Source organism: Bubalus bubalis, chromosome 1 (assembly GCF_019923935.1).
Source record: "Bubalus bubalis isolate 160015118507 breed Murrah chromosome 1, NDDB_SH_1, whole genome shotgun sequence".
In the NCBI taxonomy this organism is placed as follows: domain Eukaryota; kingdom Metazoa; phylum Chordata; class Mammalia; order Artiodactyla; family Bovidae; genus Bubalus; species Bubalus bubalis.
In genome coordinates this window covers 45619837-45637647 of record NC_059157.1, presented here as the reverse complement: position 1 = coordinate 45637647, position 17811 = coordinate 45619837, and the positions used below count along the sequence as shown (strand labels likewise).

Sequence of the window (17811 nt, the reverse complement as noted above, 5' to 3'; positions counted from 1 at the left end):
CTCCATTCCTCCCTGTCTCTTGGCCTTTGGCAACCATTGTTCTACTTTATGAATTCTACTTTATGACTGCTCTGGGTACCTCATATTAATGAAGCTCAAACACTAGAATTTTAATATTAGTTTTCATTCAGGATTTTACTTCAGAGGAATTTATACAGACTTGTAAACTGAGCACTAGAGCTATTGAATTCCTATTTGAAGTGATATCCATACATAACTGAAGAAGATTTACTGTTACTGAGCATGCCTAAAAGAATGCTTGTCAACTTTTGATGATAATTCTTAATGAGAGGTTTTTAAAATGTATTAAGCAATGATGTTATCCTTGAGGTAGCCTCCTCAGGTGTCTTGGAGAATGTAATATTTGAATATATGTTCACGTGAATATCAGTGTGGTTTCTTTGTAGTCATTCCTCATATTAATGAAACTTTCAAACATTTGAAAAATGTTTCAGGTAGTTGATCACATTGTTTCCAGATACCCAGTTGGGTTTAAAGTAAATTGCATGTATTTAAGTCCCTGATTTGAAGAAAAGTGGGCTTGTGTAAAATATTTTAAAATATTTAAAATGAATGACCTTGCTGAAAACTGGAATTCACTGCTTGGATTTTAAAATGCTTTACACCAACTATTTTTTGCAAGAACACTTTTTAAAAAATGTGTTAAATAATTCTTGAGAAAGTAATATTTAATGCCTGAAAAGAGTTGGTCGTGAAATATAGCTTGAGTTTTCAGAATAGTGTTTATTTTACAGTTTAAAATCAGTCAAGTTTATTCCTAGAATATGTTTCATCTTATGTATTATTTAAATAACAGTAATTTTCCAGGTACTTAGTTTTTTTTTTTTTTTTTTTTTCCTTTTAAAGTATTTCCTTCTATTTATTTAGGGGCTTCTAAGTATTCATATTATTATGTACAGGCTGTAAAATGCTATCAAGGGGCACTTTTGGAGAGATAAAATATACAAGTCATTTTGACCTGTGCTAAACAGACTAAATAGCCTAAGCCATGAGTTCCGTTTCAGTCTTAACTCAGATCAGCTGGTGGTGGTGGAGGTGGTCATTCGATAAGTCGTGTCCGACTCTTTGTGATGCATGAACTGCAGCACGCCAGGCTTCCCTGTCCTTCACTATCAAAGAGCCCTGTCTTCGTCTTTTTGGGCTACTGTTATAAATCCATATTGAGTAAAAGCAGAAGTAGGTGAAATTACCTGTAATATATTTTATTTTAACACACCCAAAATATTATCATTTCAATGTGTAATCAACATGATAAAACCTAATGAAATATTTCATGTTCTTTTTTTCATGCTAAGTCTTTAAAATCCAGTGTGTGTTTCAGGCTTGCAGCACATCTCATGTAGAGCAGCCACATTTCAGGTACTTCATGGCTGCAGGTGACTGCGTACCAGGGGGCCCAGTTCCACGAGAGATGTGTCTTTAACATCTCCCACTGGGATTATGAACTTGGCTGTTACTCCTTTTCTATTTGTCAGTTTTTATATATTGATATTTTGAGGTTATGTTATTAGGTACATTCAAATTTAGAATCCTCATCTTCTTGCTAGACTGAACTTGTATCAGTATGAGATGCTCCTTTTTATTGCTAGTAATGCTTCTTTCTTTAGACACTATTTGACAGTGGTATTTGCCATGTCAGTTTTCTGTCCTTGTTGGCCTGGATATCTTTTACTTTCACCTGTCTAAAATACCTTCCATCTTAACATGTACCTCTGTGAATAGTGTATAGTTTTCATTGTAATCAGTTGGACACTTTATCTTTTAATGAGAGTATTGGCTCTGTTTATAATGTTGATATTTCAGTGTGTAGACACCATGTTGCTGTGTGTTTTCTGTTTGTCCCAACTAGTCTGTGTTCTTCTCTCTTGCCTTCTTTTAGAAGTATGAAGTGTTTCTCTAGTTCTGTGCTCCTCTGCCAGGTTGTTGGGTGCACATTTGCAGACACAGTGTGTGTTTTACATTCAAGTCTAACTTAGTACTTTTACTGCCTCCCCGACACGACTGTTTCCACCTTGTCACTGTTATACTTTAAATTGTTAGATATATTTTTGGCATTAACATCATTGTTTTGTAGAGTTAATATTTACCCTCAGAGTTACCTCATTGTTGATCTTTACTTGTTTTTTATATTTCCGTCAGAAACTACTTTTCTATTTCCCAAAGCACTGCCTTAATATTTTTTTTAGTTAATGTCTGTGGGTGATAAGTTGTCTCATTTCCATTTGTCCTAAAAATCTCTATTTTGTTTTCACTTTTGAAGAGTGTTTTTGTTGGGTATAGAATTCCAGGTTGGTGGTTATTTGTTTTTCAGCATTTTACAGATGCCAGTCCATTCTCTTCTGACTTCCTTGTTCTTGGAAAGTCAGCTCTCAGTGTTGTTGTGCCATTAAAAGCCACACTTTTTTCCCTCTGAGCACATGAACATTTTCTTCTTGCCTTAGGCACCCGCAGAGCTGCTGAAACCAATGTGTGGTTTTCATTTTTGAGTCAATGGTCTGATTCTTGAACTATCTCTTGCCACTGTCCCTTGTCAGTCAGTTCAGTCACTCCGTGTCTGACCTGTTGCAACCCCATGGACTGCAGCACGCCAGGCTTCCCTGTCCATCACAACTCCTGGAGCTTGCTCAAGCTCATGTCCATTGAGTCGGTGATGCCATCCAACCAGCTCGTCCTCTGTCGTCCCCTTCTCCTCCTGCCTTCAGTCTTCCCCATCATCAGGTTCTTTTCCAATGAGTCAGTCCTTCGCATCAGGTGGCCAAAGTATTGGAGCTTCAGCATCAGTCTTTCCAATGAATATTCAGGATTGATTTGCATTAGGATTGACTGATTGGATCTCCTAGTAGTCCATGGGGCTCTCAAGAGTCTTCTCCAACTCCCCAGTTCAGAAGCATTGATTCTTTGGCGTTCAGCCTTCTTCATGGGCCAACTCTCACATCCATACATGACTACTGGAAAAACCATAGCTTTGACTAAATGAACCTTTGTTGGCAAAGTAATGTCTCTGCTTTTTAATATGCTGTATAGGTTTGTCATAGGTTTCCTTCCAAGAAGCAAGCATCTTTTAACTTCACCATCTGCAGTAATTTCGGAGCCCAAGAAAATAAAGCTTGTCACTGTTTGCATTGTTTTCCCATTTATTTGCCATGAAGTGATGGGGCCGGATGCCATGATCTTCATTTTTTGAATGTTGAGTTTTATGCCAGCTTTTTCACTCTCCCCTTTCACTTTCATTAAGAGGCTCTTTAGTTTCAACCCCTGGAGGCATTTCTTATTCCCCTTTCTGTCTTTTCTCCACCATGAGGGTCCCCATTTATAGTTTTTAACAACGTAGTTTAACAACAGACTCCTTCAATATATTCTATACTTTTCCCCTCTTATATATATGTTTTAACCGATCCATCCTTCAGTTCACTGATTCTCTCTTCAGCTGCATCCAATCTCATGTTAAGCCCACAGACTGAGTTCTTAAATTCAATCACTGTTATTGTAAAGTTCTAGAGTCGGTTTTGATTCTCAGAAATTTTTCCTTTTGTCAAGTATATTTTTGAACAGGTGACGTTTGCATCTGATACCTGTAGCATACCTCTGATATGCTGATATACATCTGATACCTCTGGATCTGGTTCAGTTCTTTTTCTCTTGGTCCTGTTTGTTGTTACACCCTCTTTTGCTTTTTTGGTTGCATGTTGGACACTATGTTTGGAAAACCCTAGAGGTTCTGAGTGATGCTGCCTTCTCCAGAGTTTCCTCTGACGCAGAACTCCAGTGGGGACAGAGCTGTCTGTTCACTCAGGGCCTGAGGGACTTGAGGCTGGGGGGTCCTTGTAAGCTCAGTCTCAGCAGCCTTCACCCACCTTCTTCCCTGACACCAGGGAGCTTTCCAGCATCTCGCTCTGAAGCCGGGGGTGCCTTCCAGGGCCCCCCATTCTCAGCAGGTCCTGAAGCCCACTGTCTGTCTCCTGAGCACCACGAGGTGACTGATACTCAGTGCTCAGCTGGTTTGGGCAGAGTGTTGGGGATGTTTTCTGACATCCGGACTGACTCGTCAGGCCTGCGCTCGATTTTTTGTCTCCACAGCCCAAGGAACCCTCCAGAGCTGTGTTATACAGCCCCCTCTGCTTGACTTTTTCCCTGCCTTTTCTTCGCAGAGTCAGCTTTGCTCAGATGCCCCGAGGGAAGGAGCGGCCCTCTCAGTTTCCAGCTCCCTCATTGGGCTTCCCTTTTGTTTGAAATCTTGGATTGCGGCTAAAGCCTTTGACTGTGTGGATCACAATAAACTGTGGAAAATTCTGAAAGAGATGGGAATACCAGACCACCTGATCTGCCTCTTGAGAAATTTGTATGCAGGTCAGGAAGCAACAGTTAGAACTGGACATGGAACAACAGACTGTTTCCAAATAGGAAAAGGAGTTCGTCAAGGCTGTATATTGTCACCCTGTTTATTTAACTTATATGCAGACTACATCATGAGAAATGCTGGACTGGAAGAAACACAAGCTGGAATCAAGATTGCTGGGAGAAATATCAATAACCTCAGATATGCAGATGACACCACCCTTATGGCAGAAAGTGAAGAGGATCTCAAAAGCCTCTTGATGAAAGTGAAAGTGGAGAGAAAAAGTTGGCTTAAAGCTCAACATTCAGAAAATGAAGATCATGGCATCCGGTCCCACCACTTCTTGGGAAATAGATGGGGAAACGGTGGAAATAGTGTCAGTCTTTATTTTTCTGGGCTCCAAAATCACTACAGATGGTGACTGCAGCCATGAAATTAAAAGACGCTTACTCCTTGGAAGGAAGGTTATGACCAACCTAGATAGCATATTCAAAAGCAGAGACATTACTTTGCCAACAAAGGTTCGTCTAGTCAAGGCTATGGTTTTTCCTGTGGTCATGTATGGATGTGAGAGTTGGACTGTGAAGAAGGCTGAGCGCCGAAGAATTGATGCTTTTGAACTGTGGTGTTGGAGAAGACTTTTGAGAGTCCCTTGGACTGCAAGGAGATCCAACCAGTCCATTCTGAAAGAGATTAGCCCTGGGATTTCTTTGGAAGGAATGATGCTAAAGCTGAAACTCCAGTACTTTGGCCACCTCATGTGAAGAGTTGACTCATTGGAAAAGACTCTGATGCTGGGAGGGATTGGGGGCAGGAGGAGAAGGGGATGACAGAGGATGAGATGGCTGGATGGCATCACTGACTCGATGGACGTGAGTCTCAGTGAACTCCTGGAGTTGGTGATGGACAGGGAGGCCTGGTGTGCTGCGATTCATAGGGTCGCAAAGAGTCGGACACGACTGAACGACATATCTGATCTGAGCTGAAGGACCTCTTTTCAGAGAAGGCAATGGCACCCCACTCCAGTACTCTTGCCTGGAAAATCCCATGGATGGAGGAGCCTGGTAGGCTGCAGTCCATGTGGTCACTAAGAGTCGAACACGACTGAGTGACTTCACTTTCACTTTTCACTTTCATGCATTGGAGAAGGAAATGGCAACCCACTCCATTGTTCTTGCCTGGAGAATCCCAGAGATGGGGGAGCCTGGTGGGCTGCCATGTATGAGGTCACACAGAGTCGAACATGACTGAAGCGACTTAGCAGCAGTAGCAAGGACCTCTTTTAAACAGTATTTAGCTTTTCTAGCTCTTGGTAGGCTGACCTACAAGCTGCTTGCGTCTGTCACTGGGAGTGGAGACACCCTGGGGGTCTTCTGTCATGTGAAGCCACATGTAAGAGTCACAGTAATTGTATTGATCAACTTTATTTGATACTGGGGAAAAGAAGAACCAGGGGTCCTTGCTTGGTACTCATGATTGTGTTTCTGATCAGAATCCCCAGCTTGCCTGGGCTGTTTCAGTGCCACGTGAACTTAGGAAGGAGGTGGAGCAAGCGGCCCATGCAGCCTGGAGATAGAGGAGCCAGTCTGCCCTCTTCTCCTGCCCCTGCTGGCCCAAGGCAGGCCTTGAGATGATGGGCTGCTGGTGGTGGATGAGAAGGCTGAAGAGGGAGGGGTTACATGACCTGTATTCTGTGACATGGTCACATGTGGGTTTTCTTTTTCAGTTTGAAAAAATGACTGTTTTTAGTCTTCACTCCAGTTTCACTTTAAGTTGGAAAATGAAGATTTTATTAGTAAAGTTGAGTACAGTGACCTTACAGTCTTTTTGAAAGCAACAGTTGAGGTTTTAAAAACACATCTCAGAGAACTCCAGTAGATAAAGCCAAAAAAAGAGAACGTGTTCAGGGTGAACTGCAGGCGGGACCCCAAACTGTACTCTGTCTCTCCCAGAGTGTGTAATTGCTGAGATGGGTGGATATAGGACCCCAAGCACCCTGGGGACCGAGGTCCTCAAGTGACAGCAGAGGTCCGGGCTGAGCCAGGAGCAGTGTGGCCTGTGTCCTGGCGGGTGGAGAGCTGCGAGGGTGGGAGTGGGGCCAGGAGAGGGGTGGGAGACTCAGGCGGGGTGTGGGAGGTGCTGGCTGTCGCGGATCGAGGCAGGGACACCCCTGAACCTCCACCGTGCAGCCCCCACAGGGCAGAGTCGTCTGGCAGCCCAGGGTTGAAGTTAAGAGGGCGAGTTCGCAGCAGATTGAATAAACCCCTGTATCCACTGTGGGTTCATTTTAAGGGCCTGGAGCGAGGTTGGTCAAGCCCTTGCTGAGCTCGAGTGAGGGAGTCCGACAGGGAGGACCGAGCTCAGGGTGAGAGTGAGGGGCAGCTAGCGCGGTGAGTCCTCCTTAGCTGGGTGGGTTCTGGGGACACCCTTGAGTTCAGGGGTGCCCTTTCAGTAGCCTCACTGGAGGCTTGTTTTTGGGGGTGGAGGGGGCAGAAGCCCACTTAGAAAACATGCTTATTCCCAGGGGTGGTTGTTTCTGAAGGAGTTTATACTGGTCGGTTCGACTGTGACCCAGTACCTTGCAGGGTCATGTTTGACAGGGGGCCTGAGCCGTGGGCACGGCCTGCCTTCTCCTGCACCCCACACTCACCTGTCGTCTTTTTGGCAGCCCCTCCCCACTCTCTGCATCCTTGACGGTGGGCCTGAGCCCAGCCCCCCTGTTACCATGGAGCCCCTTTTGACTGAGCGGGTTCCAGTTCTGGGCTCCTGGGAGACGTGCTGGAGGCAGAGCCTTCGTGCCATTTCTCCTTGAGACAGCAGTGCTGGTGGTCATAGTGTGAGAGCAGGGTGTGAGAGAGTGGTGTGTGAGAGCGGTGTGTGTGAGAGTGGTGTGTGAGAGTGGTGTGTGTGAGCGCGGTGGTTGTAGTGTGAATAGTGGTGGTTGTAGTGTGAGATTGGTGGTGATAGCTCGGGAGCTGAGGCATCCTACCGTGAAACAGCGGTTGCCCCCAAGTGGGGGGCTGCCCCCATCCGCGAGGATGGGTCGCAGAAGGGCCTGCCTGTGGGCGCTTTTTCAGTGCTGCAACCCCAAGGCAAAGGCCAAGACTAGGAAGAACTTGGCCTCAGCCCAAGTCCTGGAAGCAGAGTGGCCTGAGGTGAGAGCAGCCGGGGGCTGGGCCCGTCAGATTGGCCCTCACCCAGCGAAGTGTTGGGGTTCTGTTTCATTTTGTTAGCATGGTTGTGGGCCCTGTCAACCAGGGCGTTTTGGCCTTAGTGGGCAGGATCGACCTCAGCAGGTTTACCTTCTAAGAGGTTGTGCAGGTGCTCTGTGGAGGATGGGCGGGGGCCTCACAAGAAGGGAAACACTGGCTGGAGGAGTCACTGGGGACTGAGCTATCGAGTCAGTCCTTGAAGCAGAAAGGCTAAGCCCCTTAACGTCTCCCTTTTTCCAAAGAAAGGATATACGGGCTGGAGGAATCTCTGGGGCATGAGGCTCGAGCTAGAGAGTCAGTCCTTGAAGTAGAAAGGCTAAGCCCATTAATGTCTCCCATGTTACAAAGCACAGACCAGTGTGTCCAGTATTTTAATCATGGGTACCTACTGCATATGTGTATGACATACACCCTCATAGCTACACATGTCTACTACATGCATCTTACAAGTGCTGGGCACTGTTCTGGGTGCTGAACACTCAAGTTTGTAGTAGGGGATACGTAGCCCAGGATTTTTTAATTTCTGCAAAGAAAAAAGAATGAAAGACTCCGTGTGGTTCAGTTTGAGCAAGTTCACCACGTGGACGGCCCCGCATGCACGCAAATTGTGGTAAAATACATATAACATCAGTTTAACATTTTAACCAGTTGATCGAATGACTGGGTGACTTCAGTAGAGTCAGGCTAACAGATGGCCCTGAGGTGCCATCCGCCTTTCTCCCAGAGGAACACTCCAAAGCCTGGTGGCCTTGTAGACCTTCCCTTTTTTCTTCACTCTCCCCAGTGGCTTAAGTCATTGGTCTGTGTGTTGTTTAAGAACCTCTTTATCCACTTTGTTGTTAGGTTTATGTTTTGGAAAGCTGATCAGACGTCCCTGGGTCTTGAGAAGGCCAGCTTGGATTCCGGGTTCTCCCCTGCCACGTGCCTGCCAGGTCGAGGTGGAGGCTGAAGGCCGGTCTGAGTTGTGGTGGTCTGTGTGGTCTTGGGGTCAGTGGACCCCCTCTTCTCTGGAAGGGCAAGGAAATCCTTTGTGTGGAGCCTGGAGAGACTTGACAGCATCAGTCTTCACAGTCTCGCTCTCTTTTTAATTTATGTTTGCATTTAGTTTCTCATTTAACTTTTCTAGGAGTTTTCAACTCTACAGATATGTAGGGAGCAACTTCGTAAAAGAGAAGATGAAATAGAAGAGCTGAAAGCAGAAAGAAACAACACCAGGGTCAGTAGGGGGATTCTCACATGTTGACATTTGCCCCGCGGGGTTCACCGCTCCCTCTGTGTGCTGTCTTTAAACTCTGTCTGATTTTCAAATCATTTTTCACATTTTCCCACTGAGCAGACCAGGGTGGATCAATTCGGGGTTCTCATACCTTCCTTCAAATTTATGATGAGAGCTAATGTAGTTTTAGTACATTTGAGGGGGGAGTTCTCCTAACTTAGATTTTTGTCCACGCTACACTTTGTGTGGGATCTTAGTTCCCCGACCAGAGATTAAAACCCATGACCCCTGCAGAAGTGTGGACTCTTAGCTACTGGGCCCCTAGGGAAGTCCACTCTAACTTTAGACTGAACGGGCGGGATTCCGACGTGCCTTAGCATGTTTCCGGCTATAGCGTGAGGCTGAGAGGAGTTATCGGCCCTGAATTCGAGCATGAGGTTGAAGGTGTTCCTTTGGCCCTGCCCTGCAGCTGCTGCTGGAGCACCTGGAGTGCCTGGTTTCCCGGTATGTGCCGTCCCTCCGGATGATGGCGGGCAAGCAGCAGGCGCAGTCCCCAGCCGGCATGACCAGCGAGGTGGAGGTGCTCAGGGCACTGAAATTGCTCTTTGAGCACCACAAGGCCCTGGACGAGAAGGTACCAGCCACCTGGCCATCCTGGATTTGTACACTTGCTGCCTTGTTAGGTGGATGATGCACATATTTATGTAACTAGTTGACTTTTGAGCTTCTTGAATTCTTGTATATACATTTTTTTCTGTAAGAAGTCAGAGTTTTATATGGTTAAAAAGCATTGCCTACGTACATGCTCAGTCATATCTGAATCTTTGCAACCCTGTGGACTGTAGCCCACCACGCTCCTCTCTTCATGGGGCTTCCCAGGCATGAATACTGGAGTGGGTGGCCATCTTCTACTCCAGGGAATCTTCCCGACCCAGGGATCAAACCTGCCCTCTTGCATTGGCAGGCGGATTCTTTACCACTGAGTCACCTGGGAAGCCCCCAGTTAAAAAGTATTAGTTGGCATGAATGTCTCAGGATTTGTTATATTCTGTATATCAACTTGCAGTTAAAAACTAGGTAATGGAATTAATTTCGGATAACATTTTGTTCTCTCAAACTTAGAATTTAAAGCTGTTAACAAGCAGATTTTCTTGAGATCAATGAGAGACATTAAAGGTATTCTGTTACAGTATCCATGTAGTAGGGTGAGTATACACTAAGAAGTGTACTAAGGTATATACAACACACAGTGACTCGGTCTCTTTTATTTGAGTTGAGAGCGCGATTACGAGTAGCACTCGAAAGGTGTAGTTGGTTAGAAGAAGAATTAGGTGCCACACATAAAGAGGTAAGTTTGATCAGTCTTTGTGCAGTTTCAGTGAAGGGTTTGTCATTTGAATCCTTTCATTTTAAAAAAGAATGAAGGCTGTAGTGGTGGGCATCAGATGTTATTTATCTTTCTGATTGAGGACCCGCCCATCTAGGTTATTTTAATGACTAGTAAACTAGACTTGTGAAAGTGAAAGTGGAGAGTGAAAAAGTTGGCTTAAAGCTCAACATTCAGGAAACAAAGATCATGGCATCCGGTCCCATCACTTCATGGGAAATATATGGGAAAACAGTGTCAAACTTTATTTTTGGGGGCTCCAAAATCACTGCAGATGGTGACTGCAGCTATGAAATTAAAAGACGCTTACTCCTTGGAAGGAAGGTTATGACCAACCTAGATCGCATATTCAAAAGCAGAGACATTACTTTGCCAACAAAGGTCCATCTAGTCAAGGCTATGGTTTTTCCTGTGGTCATTATGGATGTGAGAGTTGGACTGTGAAGAAGGCTGAATGCTGAAGAATTGATGCTTTTGAACTGTGGTGTTGGAGAAGACTCTTGAGAGTCCCTTGGACTGCAAGGAGATCCAACCAGTCCATTCTGAAGGAGATCAGCCCTGGGATTTCTTTGGAAGGAATGATGCTAAGGCTGAAACTCCAGTACTTTGGCCACCTCATGCGAAGAGTTGACTCATTGGAAAAGACTCTGATGCTGGGAGGGATTGGGGGCAGGAGGAGAAGGGGATGACAGAGGATGAGATGGCTGGATGGCATCACTGACTCGATGGATGTGAGTCTCAGTGAACTCCTGAAGTTGGTGATGGACAGGGAGGCCTGGTGTGCTGTGATTCATAGGGACACAAAGAGTCGGACACGACTGAGTGACTGAACTGAACTGAACTGAACTGAAACTAGACTTGTGGCTTAGAGCTGCAGGATCTCTTAAGTACCCCTTTGTCTGTCCAGAAGAAGACAAAATCTGACTCTGATTACCTGGTGGTATTCGGGATGGATAGCATCACCATGTATTTTCCTTTCTTGTTGTGTTTTCAGTTTAGAGTTGAGTTTTTCCAGGTGGAGTTTTGCTGTCTTTACTTCTTTACTGTGATTCAATTTTTTGGTTTTAGCAGATGATTCTTACAGAGGAGAATAACCAGGAAAAGATACTAATGGACAGGGTTCTTGATGTACATCACGAGCAAGAAAACATGCCAAGTGCCAATGGAAAGGCAAGTCCTTGGTCTTGCTCTCTGTCTGGTTCTCGTCTTACCATCCATTCTATGCAGGGCTGTTGGGACCTCTCAGCAATGCACCATGTAGGTCTGAGCGGCCATGAGGGTCCTGTGAGCTCCCAGAGCACAAAAGGCAGTTTTGACCTCGGAAGTACTGTGTTCCCTCCCTCCCAAAACCAGGCTGTGTAAGGCTTCCTTTCCCCCTTAGAGACCCGCCGATGGCTCTCTAAGCCATGAGGAAGGCCTGGCTAAGGTGATCAAGCTCCATGAGATTATAGAGAGGCAGTCATGGGAGCAGAGCCAGATGAAGGAGCGCCTGGCAGCCTTCTCTGCCCACGTGACAGAGCTGGAGGAGGACCTGGACACAGCCAGGAAGGACGTCCTCAAGTTCAAGGACATGAACAGGAAACTTAAGCGGGACGTCCGCGAAGTGAGTGATGGCGGCTGTGTCTGTTGTCCTGAGGTGGAATGTGGGTCCCTTGTTCTCCTGGGGATCTCAGCCTTGGGATGGCTGCGTGAGTAAGAGCAGAGCACTGGAGAGACCGTGACTGGCTGCCTCCCCGCCTCTGTGTCGAGGTCTCTGGGGTAGAAGAGGCCTGGTCCAGGCGGTCCGTTGGCAGTGGACCAACATGAGGGCAGCCCTGGCGCTGTGCTACAGCCTGGGTGTGGACTCCTCATTTCCACAAGTTCTAGGGGGCCCAGTGTGTTCCTTTTTAAAAAATTAATTCATTCATATATTGGCATATAGTTGCTTTACACTGCTGTGTCAATTTCTGCTGTACAGCAAAGTGAATCAGTCATCTGTCTATCTATTTACGTATCTGCCTCTCTTTTAGATTTCCTGCCCATTTACTTCACCACAGAGCACTGAGTAGACTTCCCTGTGCTGTACACTAGGTCCTTACTCATTGACTTTATGCGTAGTATCAGTGCTGTATATATGTCAACCTGAGTCTCCCGGTTCATCCCCCCACCCACCCCCCTGCAACTGCCTGTCAAATGTGTTCCTGATGATTCTGAATTTTCCTTCTGATTCACTCAGGCGAGTCTGGTGACACCTGTGGAGCCCGTTCTCTCGGAGAGATGGGAGCATGCTGTGTGGGCTCTGCTGAGGCAGCCTGCCTGGCCATCTTCTCTAGTTTTCTGAGGTTCCGCTCCTTGAAGGTATGTGTGACAGAGTGATACCGGTGGTCAGACAAGTCGAGTGGCATTTGCTCACCCTCAGATCCTCAGGCCCAAACTGTGTAACCATGTCTGTGGGTGTCGTGATTTATGAGAAACTCCCTAGCCGTCATTGTGAAAACAGAAGAGTGCTGGGGGCTCCGGCCTCCACCTGTGAGCCTCACCTCTCCTCTGTGGGCAGACAGACAGCACCCACCCTGCTCCCCCTCCCCCATGAGAGCGTCTCAGAGAGAACCCCTCCAACATGTGGTACAGCAGGTGTACTTGTTTAGTAGCTTTGTGTGAATAATTCTGTGTGAGAACTCAAAACAAGTATTTGCACAGGTTTGTATAACCTATTCACAATACTCTTTGGCAACAGGAGATTAGGTGTCAGAGTTTAATACGTATAGAATTCTAGAAAAAGCGTTTTTAAGACCTTTCACTTTTAATGTTAGGACTTTGCCCACATTGGTTACTTAGTGACCAGGGAGGGACCTGAAATGGATTTTGAACTGGCGGACAGGAGTTGCACCAGCAGCAAGTTCTGGTCCTGGTTTGAGCGTTTCATCCATGTGGTGTAACTCTGCTTTAGAAGAACTAGGCTTGAGAAGGCTGCTCCCAGTTGTGTACAATTTGACTTCTGTTTCCACTCGTTAATATTCTTACTTTAATTCTGAGGAAATTGCATGAGACTTTTCCAACTTTTACTCAAGGAAACGAGCCTCAGAGCTCCCCGTTGGATCTGTTGAGGGTCCCTCCCTGTTCTGGGTCAAGCCCGCCTGTATGGTGTAGCAGACAGAGGTCCTGACTTCATGCCAGATACCTTCCCTCCTGGAATTCTTGCAATAACAGGGTAGTTTAGGATATTTTTTGTTTGCTGTTTGGGTTTATTATGTAGAAAAGAAGCTTGGTAAACCGAGTGGCTAGACAGAACATTAAGACAGATGGGTGCCAATCGTGGCAAATGTGACCTTTGAGGTAGGCGCGTTTTTGCTCACATCCAAGAAAACTGCCACATCAAGGACTTTTATTTTGAGGACGTTAACTTTATGTTTGATTTGAAGCTTAGGACGACGTCAATGATAAACTTGAAAATGAAATTGCAAATAAGGATTCTAGGCATCGACAGGTAATGGCCTTTATGAACTGTGTCTGACGTTTATAGTAGTGAATTCCTGAGGAAGGAAGGTAAAGATCTTTTCATGTGACTCCCACGTTGGAAATCAAGTCCCAGTGTAAAGTTCTTATGACCCTAAAATATTGTGATAAAAAATGTGGATGTACATCATGGTAAATCAGCTGTACTGGAAGGAAATACATTTTTAAAAAATTGGGGGTGACTGCAACTTACAGGTTTGAATTATTTGGGACTTGGTTTAACCATTTTGTGGAATTCCACTCCTGACTCTTTTGTTTTACTTGAACGTGAATCTGTTGGCTTGTTAGAGTTTTTACCGAAAGAGCAGAGAGCAGCAGGGAACTTCACGGCAGCTGGCTGCCTGTTGGGAACTGGGGTCACTGTGACAAAAGGCAGGGTTAGAGCTCCGGTCTGATTAGGGTTTGTACTTCCTGTGGTTTGGTGAGCCTTACTCGCTCCTGTTCCCGAGTGGTCTCAGATAATCAGGATTTAACCAGGAAAACCAAATCTGGCTTCTCCAAAACAAAGTGAGTCAGTCTGGTGTGTGCCAAAGTGTATCATTGTCCCCACCACAAAGATAAAATACTAGAAAGCCATTGAAATGTATGATGGGGAATGCTAATTAAGAGCATTACGATATACAAAATAATGGCTGTAAAAGGCAGATCAGAAAATACTATGTACCATATGCTATTGTTTTCTGAGGGTTTTAAAGCATATCATATTGTTTGTGTACGTACATAGAGTCATACGCACACAGAAAATGTAAGAAAGCTGCTTAGAAACAAATGCTAACCTCTCAGGAACCTGAGCTTATAGATACTTTAATTTTTTTCTTTTTTAAAAAAGAATCTGTCTAAATGTTCTACATTGAAAGTTTTTCAGAGTAAGAAGATCTGTTAAAAGAATAATCATGCATTTACAAATATTAGTTGACTGGCATTTCACCAGGCACACTCTTATCAGATCTGTATTTCAGAGGAGATGAAAGCCATATTTTGGCTTACACGCCCGTGGCCATCTGTGGTTGGTAGGGTTCCCTCTAAATGATGATTCTGGTGATGTTTTAAAAAGGGTCTGTACTGAACCCTTCTTCCCTTAACTTGTCAATAAGAATAAGATTCTACAGAAAACTGATCTTCTTTAATATAGAACTTTTTTTTTTTTTTTTTTTTTTTTTTAAGACGTCCTTGGGGAACATTTAGGAAAAGCAAATAGTCTGGCAGGAGGTGTTCTGCTCACTGAGACCAAGCCCAGGAACACTGAGAGAAAATTTACCCTGACGCAGCTTCGAAAACAGAACGAATCCAGTAGACACGTGCATTTAGGTTTTGTCTCAGCTTACTTAAAGCGACAGTGGCTACACCTCTCGGCCTGTTTTGATCCTCTGCTCTCCCTTTGTAGACAGAGGATAAGAACCGCCAGTTGCAGGAGCGCCTGGAGCTGGTAGAGAAGCTGCAGCAGAGGCTGCGGAGGGCGGAGATGCTGCTCGAGGTGGAGGCGGAGCAGGTGCAGAGGGTTGCCGCGCTCTCCAAGCTGCTCTTCTGGGTCCCTGGGGGGCGGGCGCGGGGAGAGCCTGTTCCCCTGCTGCCCCACCACGCCCCTGCCTGTGCTGCTCAGTCCACACAGGAGCGCAGACGCGGGGGTCGTGCTGCCCGTCTGAGATGGGAGCGCTCCCTAAGTGTCAGACAGCCCCCGCTTCTGTGTCATCTCTCCCTTAATGTCCCTCCAGTTTTGTTCTGTGTGTCCCCAGGACGCTTCAGCTCGAAATCACTGCTGCTCAGAGTTCAGTCAGCAATTCAAATCCTAGCAGGATAGAGACCTAGAAAAATCCCATTCTCGTTTAAGAGATGGCCAGAATAGCTCTGTAATGAACAGTTTTAAGTCTATCTATACACTTGTTGAAGAAGTCACAGCGGGGCACGTGCGGACCTGGGGCCCCACTCCCTGCTCGCCATCCCCGGGAGCCCGCGGGTGAGAGGCCACGTCCCAGGGATGTGGCGCTGCTGGGGGCATCATCCCCACTGCCAGCCAGCCAGCCACCCCGTCCTTCTGGCGGGAAAGGTGTTGCCCTGCGCTGCCGGTGGGCACTATCTGGGCATGGAGAGTCAGATCTGGTCTGTGCTGGCGCGGCTGCCGGGAGCGTTGCTTGGAGCTCAGTGAGCGCCTGAGGGGCCATAAGGTCGCGGGCGGCCTCTGATATTGGGTGCTTGCAGACCCTCCCAGAGCAGGGTCATTAACAGCCGCAAGGGGGCGCCCTTCTGCCTATGATCTTCCTCTCCAGGCTTGGTTTCTCCTCTCCCCTGGCATCTCTGCTGTCCGTCCCCGGTCGGCCTTGTAGTCCGACCTTTTGTCTTCCAGAAGCTCTACCACTCAGGAGGCTAAACAGTTGGAACTTCCTTCCCAGCTTAGGAAGGTAGAACGTGTGCCTCGCGCTTGCCACTGCCTGCTGCCCGCGAACCCGGGGCCTGTGGTCCGCACAGAGCATGGCCCGCTTGCCGCCCCTGCGGTCACAGCCCGCGTGTCGTCAGGACAGGGTCGTTGCGAGCGGAGCTGACGCTGTTCTTGGCCGACAGGCGGGAGAGAGACAGGGCAGCATCGAGGATGGGCTGCGCCAGATGGAGGCCCAACTGGAGGAGAAGAACAAGGAGCTGCAGCGGGTGCCTGTGCTGATGGGGAGGCGGCGTCTGGGCGGGAGACGCGGCTTGGGCGGGGGCCAGCGCTGCCTTTCTCCGCCGCTCCCATCTCGGCCACGGAGTGTGTGTGTGTGTGGCCCCATCTGCTGATCTGGGCACCCACCTCCTCGGGAGCAGGGCCAGAGGTGTTCACCCATAGGTGGTGGGCAGGGGCCAGGGCGTCCCGACGTTCAAAGAGGCTGCTTGTTGCTCTGACCAGCCAGTCCGGGGAGCTGCTTGGGATACAGGTGGACCTCACGACTGCCCCTCAAACAAACCTGAGGGTGCCAGCCCGGGGCCCATGAAACTGAAGGCATGGCGCCCAGGTGTGGAGCCTGCTTGCCTCGACCATGGCGCTGGAGTCCCACATGCCAAACTGCTGGCCCAGACACGGTGTGTGTGTAGGATGGCTGCTCCTAGGCAAGAGGAGAACCATAGTTGTGCTGCAACAGAAGGAGCGTCAGAAAAGGGTGATGGTGCAGGCTCGCATCACCCAGTCCTGAGAGAGGTTTCCCGGAAAGGTTGGCCACACGGCAATATAGACCATCCAGGAAATGGAGTGGGGATCCCAGGTCCAGCCTCACGTGTCAGTACTGTCCCCACCATGCCTGTGTTTTTGGGCCTGGACTGCAGAGCCTCACAGGCGGGCTCCCAGGGGGCAGTGGTTCTGACTCCCATCGTGAGAGCCGCGGTTAGGCGCCCTCCCCGCTTAGGCAGAGAGCTCAATATCTCCCGATCAGGGGTGCACTTCCCTACTATCAGAACGGCTGCTCAGAGGCTGTTGAGATCAGGATGCTGTTTATGACTAAGCCAATTCAAAGTCAACTTTTGTTTTGCTTTAAAAATCTTTGAATGCCAATGCCTTATTGTGGAAGCTGTGACAGGTTTTGTTTCCTTGGGCTCAAAAATCACTGCAGACGGTGACTGCAGCCATGAGATTAAAAAATGCTTGCTCCTTGGAAAGCTATGACAAACATAGACAGCATATTGAAAAGTAGAGACATCACTTTGCCGACAAAGGTCCATATAGTCAAAGCTATGGTTTTTCCGGTAGGCATGTATGGGGGTGTGAGAGTTGGACCATAAAGAAGGCTGAGCACAAAAGAATTGATGCTTTCGAATTGTGTTGCTGGAGAAGACTCTGCTTTAACAGAAAATAAACTGTTTTTAAATGTATTATGATGGAAAATTTCAAACATGCACAAAAGTGGATGGAGTAGTATAATAAATACCCATGAACTGTCCCATCAATTAGTCTCAGCAATTTCTAACACAGAGCCAATCTCAAATAGATCATTCTTTTGTCATCTCTCCATGTTTTTTTTTTTTTAATACAGTAGGTCCTAAAACAGCTTTTTAAACCTTGAAATTGATGCTCATTTTATAAAACACAGACTTGCCAACTTTGTTATTACATTTAAAAATTGCTTGAGGTAATTATTTCCAGTTTTTTAATGTGAATTTTCATATTGGAAAAGACCCTGATGCT

The 17811-nt window shown here is 46.8% G+C and overlaps 1 protein-coding gene across 1 annotated transcript in view; it reads left to right on the top strand.

Moving 5' to 3' along the window:
- Nucleotides 1-17811, top strand: part of LOC123465559 (liprin-alpha-1-like) — a gene marked incomplete in the record, with an annotated part of 992590 nt that overhangs the window by 190391 nt on the left and 784388 nt on the right. Inside the window, 4 exon segments of the mRNA XM_045164820.1 lie at nucleotides 9255-9419; nucleotides 11241-11342; nucleotides 11554-11775; nucleotides 12388-12509. Coding sequence (XP_045020755.1) covers nucleotides 9255-9419; nucleotides 11241-11342; nucleotides 11554-11775; nucleotides 12388-12492 — 594 coding nt within the window.